The following is a 10,131-nucleotide window of genomic DNA, read 5'->3' as shown; positions in this document are numbered from 1 at the left end:
GCTATTTTTGAGTCATCATAAAGGATACATAACAATATAAACATCATACATGGCATGTTCGCCATAGAGTAAGTACATAAAGTAAGAGATTGTAATCTTTGTCTTGTTGCAGGACCAGAACTACAAGTGACAGTGTGTGGACCTCACTGACGGATGTAGGTGCTTGAAGGCAGCATCAGACGACCCCCTGCTGCCCTCTGCTGCCCTCTGCTGCCCCCTGCTGCCCTCTGCTGGTTACCACGAGCTGCGCTGTGATTGGTGGAAAGACGCCCCCCTCGCTTGTCCTGAGCGCGCGAATGCATCTACGTCTCTCCCACAGTCTGCTGCTGTTAGCGGTTAGCTTAGCATCGTCCGCTCTGTGAACTGAACACAGCACGCCACAGGAGAACCCGAGACAAGGCTCTTTGTCTCCGCATCTCAATCAACCTTAAGTCTCCGTTGTCTATACCTGCAATGGCGGACAAGGAAGGTAAAGTGAAGGTTTTTATTATCGGCAGCGACAAGTACCGCGGTTATATGACATGTCTTAATTAGCCACCTAGCAAGCGCAGGTAGCGGCTAGCTGCCGCAGCCCCTGAGCCGGCCTTCAGCTATAACAAAAGCCGGGTCAATTTTCATTGTGTGAACTCTAACAATCTCCGTTTCGATTTTGTAGGTTTTGTTTTCGCGTTGTTTGCCACCAGTTGATCTTAGCTACTATAAACCGTAGTTACAAGTGAGGCAGCACCGCAACTGTCTTAACGTAGCTCCTAAATTGTAATAGCTAGCTAGAAATGCTAACACTAGCAGTAGCATAATCGTGATAGCATGGCAAGCTAACGGTGATGTTTCTGAAAACATACTTCCACACTGATACAAACTGAACGCTAGTGAGGTCAGTAGTTAATTTATGAGACATTTGTCGTTTGCAAAGAAACCCACAAACAGCCGTTGATTAAGTTCAGTTGTATTACCTGTCATTAATGCTCTGACTGAAGCAGAGATACACTGGAAATGTCCCTAACATTTAACTGACACCCGCGGTCACATGGTACACATAGTGCAGATGTTTAAAGCAAATGAAAATGAAATTGTTGCATCAGTCATTCAATACTGGTCCTGCCACCACTGTCTTTGCTCTTTCAGCAGGTGCATTTGATGATGCGGTTGAGGAGAGGGTGATAAATGAGGAGTACAAGATATGGAAAAAAAACACTCCCTTCCTGTATGACCTGGTAATGACCCACGCTTTAGAGTGGCCCAGCCTTACTGCTCAGTGGCTGCCTGATGTCTCCAGGTACACACTTTTACACAAAAGACCAGTAGTGATTGTCACATGCGTATACCAACATGTACTCCCTCAATAAGTGTGAATGGTATAAAAAAACATTTGTTTTCAGGCCCGAGGGGAAGGACTACAGTGTGCACCGGCTGGTGTTGGGCACTCACACATCTGATGAGCAGAATCACCTGGTCATTGCCAGTGTCCAGCTGCCCAATGATGACGCCCAGTTTGATGCCTCTCATTATGACAGCGAAAAAGGAGGTTGGAAACTTTTACAGCCACGTGCTAAATAAGTGTTATATATACACTGGTAGACTTTTCATGTGCGTTACATTTATAGTGTGTAAATGTGTTTTAAAGAGACAGATAATCATAAAAACAATAATATAATTTTAAATTGCATTTTGAAGTGCATGACAAGTTAAAGGTAAAAGTTTTTTTAGTTGTTAGGCACTGTAAATCAAGCAGATGCCTCAGCAAGACGCTTAAGTCATTTAAGTGGGTACATTATGATGCATACATTATGATTGGACTTGTTTGGATGGATCAGAGATGCCATAAGCCAGAAAAGTATGTATTGCCCCTGTAGTGTGCTTGTGTACCATAAACTTACTTCCTTCTCCCTGCAGAGTTTGGAGGTTTTGGCTCAGTAAGCGGCAAGATTGAGATCGAAATCAAGATCAGCCATGAAGGAGAGGTGAACCGTGCCCGCTATATGCCCCAAAACCCCTGCATCATCGCCACCAAGACCCCCACCTCAGATGTCCTGGTGTTTGACTACACCAAGCACCCCTCCAAGCCAGGTACATAGATCGCACACAGTACAAGACACCACTAAAGGAGATGTGTAATTTGTACTTTTGACCTACTGAGAAATATTTTATTTAACATCCTCATTAATGTGTCATTGTCCACAGATGCTTCTGGAGAGTGTCGCCCTGATTTGCGCCTCAGAGGCCATCAGAAGGAAGGCTATGGTCTCTCCTGGAATCCAAATCTGTCTGGCTCTCTACTTAGTGCATCAGATGACCATGTAAGAAAATAGCCTGTAGCTATATTCAAGTATTATTAAGCATCTTCCCATATCTGGGGAGTTTTAATGGGTCGCCAATTTTAGTGCCATAATACTCTTAACATAAGCTCATTTGGATTTCATGAAATTAAGTCATGTTCAAACATGGGATCTAAAATATTGAGGGGTTTTAATCTTTCTTAATCTGTAGACTGTCTGTCTGTGGGACATCAGTGCTGTGCCAAAGGAAGGGAAGATAGTGGATGCGAAGACTATCTTCACCGGTCACACTGCTGTGGTGGAAGACGTCTCCTGGCACTTGCTGCATGAGTCACTCTTTGGATCTGTAGCAGATGACCAGAAGCTCATGATGTAAGATCATAAATTAGATTTGATCGGCAGATGAAACTGTTTACCTGAAAAGTTAAGTGTTCTCGCACAGTCCATGGAATGATATGTCTTGTTTTTCTTTTTTCTTCAGTTGGGACACTCGTTCAAACAACACCTCCAAACCCAGCCATGCAGTAGATGCCCACACAGCAGAGGTCAACTGTTTGTCATTTAACCCTTACAGCGAGTTCATCCTTGCTTCTGGCTCTGCAGACAAGGTAATGCAATATTCCACATCTCAATTGTTGCTTTTTAGTTTGATTCACTGCATAGGGTTTAACGATATGGTGTCATATGCATTTTACATGCTGACTAAATGAATGTTGATAATATTGTTGCTGTTTTGTAACTGCAGTGGTATTAAATAAGTTGGCCTGTATGTGTAATATCTCTCGCCTGTTCACAGACTGTGGCTCTTTGGGACTTGAGAAACTTGAAACTGAAGCTGCATTCCTTCGAGTCACACAAGGATGAGATCTTCCAGGTAAGATATTTATCACTCATGACAGATAGCAGGATATCTTGTATAGTCAGACAAGACAATAGAAGAAATAAGATCACACTGATGCAATTATAAATTGTAATCTCACAAGTTCTCAGACAATAGTGTCCTGGTTCTTGGAAGAATGTCACTGAGATTAATGTGTGTAACAAATTCTAGAGAGTTCCAGTATTAAATGGCTATGTTAGTATTCAAGGTAACCTAATTTGGGTTCTGGGACTGGTTGTTTCAGGTTCAGTGGTCACCTCATAATGAGACCATACTGGCATCCAGTGGAACAGACCGCCGCCTCAACGTCTGGGACCTCAGGTAAACAACATAAAATCTCATACCCAGTGTCCCTCTGACCTATGTTTCCTGCTCTTTTCTCAGCTCTGCTATCTTAACACTGTAGGTCTTTTTCTGCTATAGCAATGCTACAGTTTTCCTCATGCTAATAAACCATATTCAGGGAATACTGATACAATTTAAATATGAGAGGTCATGGTGTACAGAACAGACAACTTGAACACACATTGCTCTCATTTGAGTTGTGACATAGTCACAGGTTCATCCAGTCCACATGTGGGATTAGTCATACTGTAACATTGTTTGCTACTAAGTTTAACTCTTTCTATCTGTTTTGTAGTAAAATCGGAGAGGAGCAGTCACCCGAAGATGCAGAGGATGGCCCACCTGAGCTACTGGTGAGTCTCATTGAAGCCCACTGAACCTCAGAAGTTGAGGTTCTCTTTTAATTGGTAACATCATCTTGTGTCATAATGAAAACGGTGGCTTTTCTTCTATCTATCTAGTTTATTCACGGAGGCCACACAGCCAAGATCTCTGACTTCTCCTGGAACCCCAACGAGCCCTGGGTTATCTGCTCTGTGTCTGAAGACAACATTATGCAAGTTTGGCAAATGGTAAGACAGCTGAAATCACATTTTACTCAAGCAGGTACAGACAGGAAGAGAACATGCTTCTGTCTTTGTATTATATTCTATTAAAGGAATTTATTTTCCATTTTAGAAAACCAAACAAAAAAAGACTATATTTTGCAGTGAAGGTTATAGACAGCAGGCAACTTCATTGTCTCTCACTATAATGTGGATCAGCAGACATCAATGAATTTGCAGGGAAAAGTCGTGTGATGGAAGGTTCCTGACATGTCAGCTAACGACTGCAAAGAGAAAATCTCAGTCAAGATCGATTTTTGATATAACATTTGAGAGAGTGATCAGTCAGGGCAAAGTGATGAGACAGAAGAGAGAAATTGTGGGAATGGTAAGTGTACTAATCCAGTTTGCTATCCTACTTTTTTTCTTCAGTTTTTCCTGTAACACTGTACTGTAATTGATGTCAGAAAAGCAAGCAGTTAGGCCTACAGTAAAGTAAGGCTCTCTGAAAGCCTCAGTCATTCTCTGGTTGTGCTGGAATAAAAAAACAAAATCCTCTGACCGTAAATATATCTCAACAACCTTACAGTATGTGGCTGAATGACTGACACTGATTCTCCTTTTAGGCTGAGAACATCTACAACGATGAAGATCCAGAGGGTTCAACAGACCCTGAAGCCACAGCATAACACATCTGCCTGCTGTGTCTTAACCTACAACCTCATCAAAAAACTGCCAAACTGCCACATCAGTAGTTCCGCGCAGCTACCTTCTCCCATCCTTCTCTACTGGTGGGACAAGCCGTAAATCACTGTAAATACAAGAAAAAGAGTAATCATGTGTAGCCCTGATCCCTTTTGGTATACTCAAAGTGAGGAACTGTCCTTTTAACTGAGTAACTTAATGCCTGAAGAATCTCACCCATGTTATTCGCAGTGCATATAAAATATGTATTTTTGTAACCAAATTTGGCTCTCCCATCTACAGTGAAATATTTTAGTCAGGAATAAATAAAATGTGTTTCTAGAACCTAAGGTGTTGATCATACTGACAACCCACAACAAGTGGTAATTTACAATAACCTGCTGTTGAAGAATATAAGCTCCCTCTGCACATGTAGGAAATGTTGCAGAAGAAAAATGTTTAAAGTAAATTGCAGTCTGGCTTTTTGACATGATGCACAGTGGCAGTTACTGTGACTTTGATAGAGGTTGTTTGCAGGCTATCTTATTGTCCTAAAAATGTCTCATATTTCCATTGCTCCAGTCTGGTCATCACCTAATTGTTCTGGACACTGATTTTCACACCAGCTACTTCTGAATGAAATTACAATTTTGGAGTGAATTTGCGTTTGAAATGTCCGTTCGTGGTCCCACCTCCCCTCACCTTCGTCATACATTAATCATTTAAATGTTTTCGTGATATAGATTAGTGGTTGAACTTTTTCTATGTTCAATATTTGTACAGTGAGTGCATTCTTAATAAAATGTGTTTCATTAGTCTTGGGGTCCATTGATGTTTTGTCAACATTTTTCAATATGAATGTGTTACTTACATAGTTTGTTAATGGGGTCAGCGTCCTGCTAAACTTGTAATTTTAAACAATCCTAAATCCTTTTAGTCAGAGTCCGTTATGCCTCATGACACTTCGCTCAGACCTTTTTATGTGTCTGGTGTGACGTCTTGGTGCTTTCCTGTCTGCCAAATGTACTCACACTCTATTACTCTGTGTCCCACTGTTTAGTTCTTCAGCCATGTTGCCCTTATAAGTACATGAGCCCCTCTCCACTCTTTATGCAGAGACATTAACTCGTCAGTCACACTCAGGTTACAACAAATGCAAAGCCTTTATTCATAACAAAAACCTTTCAACAAGCTGCAGACGAGTTCATCTGTACAGACTGTTCTAAAAAAAACAAAACAAGCTTTTAACGATATTTTTGTTTAACAAAAGCGTGTCTCTAAAGTGCGTTAATTGAACTGTGGAGTTCATTATGTTTCAGATAAAGTTACCAAATTGTAATTAAATCACAGAACCCCTGTTTTGCAAAATCAAGACAATACAATCATGTTTTCTCCTCATCGTTACATTTGTTATGGTCCTCAATGGCAGCCCTGTAAGAAAAAGGTTGTAATTAGAGCTATGTCCTTTTTAAAATTATGATACAGAATAAACTAATCTTACCTGTACAGGAGTAGTTGTTTGGTTAGGCTGTCTCTCAACTCCTCTATCTCTTTGGTTTTCCTCTTTTGAATATTTAACCTGGTCTTCAGCTCTCTGCTGCTCTCTTCCAGACAGTACACAGTCTCCTGTAAGAATGGCATACCTTTATTGCTTTGTGTAACAGGTAACTGCCTTTTACTGATGCACAGTTGGAGGACAGTTCTCCCCTACTTTCTCACCCTGCGTTCATTTTTGGTCTTTTTTTTCCATCTTTTTTGCTTGTTTTACACATCTCCCCTACCTCCCATCTTGCTTACCTTGTATTGCCCCACTTCCTCTCTCCTCTGTAAGTGAATTAGTTTGAGTTTCTCCTCCAAACAAGCCCCCTGGAGCTTCAGCTTTTGGATCTCCTCCTTTAGGGGTCTCAGCTGGGCCTTCAGCTCCTGGGCATTTTCTTTGGCTTTTACCAGTGCTCCGGCTGTTGCCTCCCTCCTCTTCAACAACGTTAGCAAAATGGGTTCATACCTAACCAAGACACCATTGACAATGAAACAATTGAGAGTAATTTTTACAAGATTTAAGATTTTTAGTCAGGTAATACTAGTACTAGACAGTGAGATCACCTGTCTTCCAGCGCTTTTAGCCCACCCTGCAGATACTGCTGGATGTCACCACATGAGTGCCTTCTGCACTCGGTCAGGTCATCCTGGGTGTTGGAGGTCTGGCTGGAGCTCTGGGCATGAAGCTCTGCTTGTAGGTCTAAGAGCTGTTGTTTATGGGCCGTCCTGAGTTGCGAGCCCTCTTCTGTCAGCTGGAGCACCAGTGACTGAAGCTTCTCCTGGAAGATGGGAAGAAAAACATTATGTTGGAAGTTTCCTTATAAATGTGATGAAAAGATAGTGATTTTTCTTGTAGAATTTATTACCTCATCCCTCTTAAGCAGCTCCACTTCACGGTTCTGGGTGTTCAGGGCGACCTGGTTGTAAGCACAGTCCCTAGCCATGGTGAACAGCCTCCTCTTCAGCTTTCTGAGCTCCTCCTGCAGCCCCTGTCTCTCGAGGTTCACCTTCCACATCCTCTTCTCTTCCTCTGCTCTTTGGTCCCTGAGAATTTGAATCTCCTTCTTCCTCTCCTCTCTTCTCCCTTCTTCCTCTTTCTTCAGTACATTCATCAGCTCAGCCACTTTGCTGTCAATTGACTCCTCTGTCTGTTCTTCATTGCTCCCCTCTGCCTCCTCTCTGTCTTTATTCCCTCTTAACTCCACCACCTCCACCAGCAGTTCCTTCCTCCTCTTCTCTAACCGCTGTACCTCCACTATGCACTCCTCCATCTGAGACCCTAGGGCACCTAGTTCATCCATGCCAGATCCCAGATCATTGGTGTCCATCTTGAGCTCCTGTCTCTCTCGAGCTGGCAGTTCAGCGTCATCTACTTCAATCCCAGTTACTTCTCCCTTCATGTATGTGCCTTCACCAGTAGACATATAACCTGTCTTTGTCGCCTCACAGTACATTGGATCATCTTCTGTACAATCTAATGGCATTGATGCCCCTGAAAACCTGACCTGAGAATCAAGAACGCCCCTGTCTGTTCTCAAATCCCCTTGCCTTTCCAGACTTTCCATTGAGAAGGCACCCACGTCACAGCTAAACACAACGTTCTGCTGGCTTCCATTTGTTGCAGAACCTACTGTCACCTCATTTCTGCTTTCCTTGGAAACTTCATTTTCCTCTGCTTGTTGACTAGCCCATGATTGTAAATGCATCTTCTGAGTCTCCAACTTCATTGGCCTCCCTTCCTGAATGGGCACCAGTGTTGTGCCCCTACAAAGATGAGGATTCTTACCAATGTGCACATATTCTTGGCTTGCATCTGTAGCCCAGTCTTGGGGCTCGAAGTCCATCCCAGCCTCCTCCATACAGCTCTCCAGCATGGCCAACATTCCCAACAGCTGGCCCTCGTACTCCATCATGGTGTCACTCAGTTTGTTCCCCGCTGAAGTGAGAGGCATCTCTCTTTGGCAAGAAATGTCAGTGGCCAATCCACACCTGTTGGTGCCCAGACCTTCCAGCTGACCTTGTGCTGGCTGGTCTTCTGTGCCAGCCCCATCCATTTTTGTGTCAATGTAGCTTGTGGAAAGATATGCTTGGCGAGAAGTACTTGTTTCTCCGTAGTTCTCTATTGCGTCTTCCTCCTTGCTGTGGCGAAGAGTTGTTTCGGTCAGACTTGTTTCATTGTAACTTGCTGAGAGGTGAGAGCCAAAAGGGATAGCAGTGAGCTTCTCACAGTTTTTCAGCAAGTCATCCATCTCCTGTAAGTATGGTTTAATCAAAGCCGTTTGATTCAGCTGTGTTCCTGTGAAGGTGAGTCCAGATTGTGCTGTGTTGCACTCTCTTTGTTCCATCAGGGTTCTGTCTGGATCCGCTTCTTCTTCATTAATGAAGAGAGGCTCGAACCCAGTAGAAGAAATGTTATCGTCCAGGTCCTCCATTGGTTTAGCTTAATTCTTGTAGCCACTTTAGATGTGGAGGCCTCCTTTACAACCGTCCTTTACAAAAGCAGATTCATACGTTAGGTGATGCATATTAAGCATGATAGCTGTATTTGTTGGCAGCACTGATGACATGTCAACAGAAGAGTTGGGTTATTATTTTGGCCAGACATCTGTGTAAACTATGCTGATGTCATTAGCACATGCAGGCATGTAGAGCTGGGCGAGGGGGAAGTTTAGCAGAGAGTATGCAACCAGCACCTGTCCCACTAGTCTGGATGGCCCAGGGACCAACTGGCTTGGACATAATCAGACACACACGTCATACAAGCCTACTCATGCATTCACATGAACACCGCTACAATACTAATGTAAACACATACAAAGGGCTTTCATCTGAAGCTCCAGCAAGTGGTATTACACAGATTACATTAGAGAACAGATTATCATAACATGGCATTGTGCCGATGGATGGGCATTTGCACTCCCCTGGTGAATAATGCAGCTGTAATTTCACCCTTTGAGGTGTTTGCCAAAACTAGCCAGAGACTCCCAGAGAGTAAATTGATCAAATTGACCCAATACTGTCATCAGCAGAGATTAGTAAAGGGCATGGAAGACAAGTGTGACATTAATTTGATAGCTGCTGTTTCCTAGCCAAAGACCTGGACCAAAATACAAGACGCAGCTCTAAGGTTTGTGTTAAAGTAGGTCAGATACAAAGCATCTACAGCACCAACAGCTCCTTACTGTCTGTCCCCCAGTGCCCGAGGACTGGACAGTATTGTGCTGTGCATGGCTGACCAATGCCCTGGGGAAGACATGACAGTCACCAGCTGTCTCGCTGCAATACAGGCGTAGGCACAAGTCACATTCCCTAAACCACTACCCAAAGACATAACTGGCCTATATTTTCTGAGCACTCTAAACATGAACTTTCTTCTTACATTAAACATTGATAACGATGTTTCTTTCTTTTAAGCTTCATGCACATGGTTTTCTAACTGCTAAATTAGTTCACAGTTAGTTATTTGAATGTTTTGAAAGGACTCTTGAGAACAGCATGAATTTTGAATTTCTTCAGGGGTTTCCATTCAAATTTGATCAACTTCAGTTACTGTTATATGTAAATATGAAATATAATTGTACTTACTTCTTTGTGTAGACTTGTTCCTTCTGCCTTTATGTGATATCCTCAGGATGAATCTGTTAGAAATGAGTTGCGGTTCAAACGACAAAGCAAAGTGAGCAGCCAAGAGTGAGCGGGAGCAGTGTGTGCAGATGAACTGAGGGGGGGAGTAAAGACAGTTGATCCAACCCCTCTCTCAGCCATGTGTGCTGCTATGTGTGACCATGACTACCTCAAATCTGTTTAGGTTTATTAATAAACACTGGGCTGAGAGAATAAGGAGCCACAGCAGGCTGGTTTA

At 42.9% G+C, this 10,131-nt stretch overlaps 2 protein-coding genes across 2 annotated transcripts; one reads left to right on the top strand and one right to left on the bottom strand.

Moving 5' to 3' along the window:
* The first annotated feature begins 299 nt into the window (after positions 1-299).
* Positions 300-5,545, top strand: rbbp4 (retinoblastoma binding protein 4). The gene is made up of 12 exons (XM_051390469.1): positions 300-469; positions 1,126-1,276; positions 1,380-1,525; positions 1,894-2,067; positions 2,182-2,297; positions 2,488-2,648; positions 2,758-2,884; positions 3,073-3,150; positions 3,401-3,477; positions 3,797-3,854; positions 3,963-4,073; positions 4,673-5,545. Exons 1-12 carry the CDS (start codon positions 454-456, stop codon positions 4,733-4,735), a joined length of 1,278 nt encoding a protein of 425 aa, XP_051246429.1. The 5' UTR covers positions 300-453; the 3' UTR covers positions 4,736-5,545.
* Positions 5,546-5,869: 324 nt separating this feature from the next.
* sync (syncoilin, intermediate filament protein) lies at positions 5,870-10,020 on the bottom strand. Its single transcript, XM_051390458.1, has 6 exons — positions 9,855-10,020; positions 7,136-8,758; positions 6,834-7,048; positions 6,528-6,735; positions 6,232-6,356; positions 5,870-6,161 (listed from the first exon to the last, which is right to left on the bottom strand). Exons 2-6 carry the CDS (start codon positions 8,699-8,701, stop codon positions 6,113-6,115), a joined length of 2,163 nt encoding a protein of 720 aa, XP_051246418.1. The 5' UTR covers positions 8,702-8,758; positions 9,855-10,020; the 3' UTR covers positions 5,870-6,112.
* Positions 10,021-10,131: the final 111 nt, after the last annotated feature.

This window comes from Dicentrarchus labrax, unplaced genomic scaffold, assembly GCF_905237075.1.
Source record: "Dicentrarchus labrax unplaced genomic scaffold, dlabrax2021, whole genome shotgun sequence".
Taxonomy (NCBI): Eukaryota; Metazoa; Chordata; class Actinopteri; family Moronidae; genus Dicentrarchus; species Dicentrarchus labrax.
The sequence above is the reverse complement of the archived record's forward strand: the minus strand, read 5'-3'. Positions and strand labels throughout refer to the sequence as shown.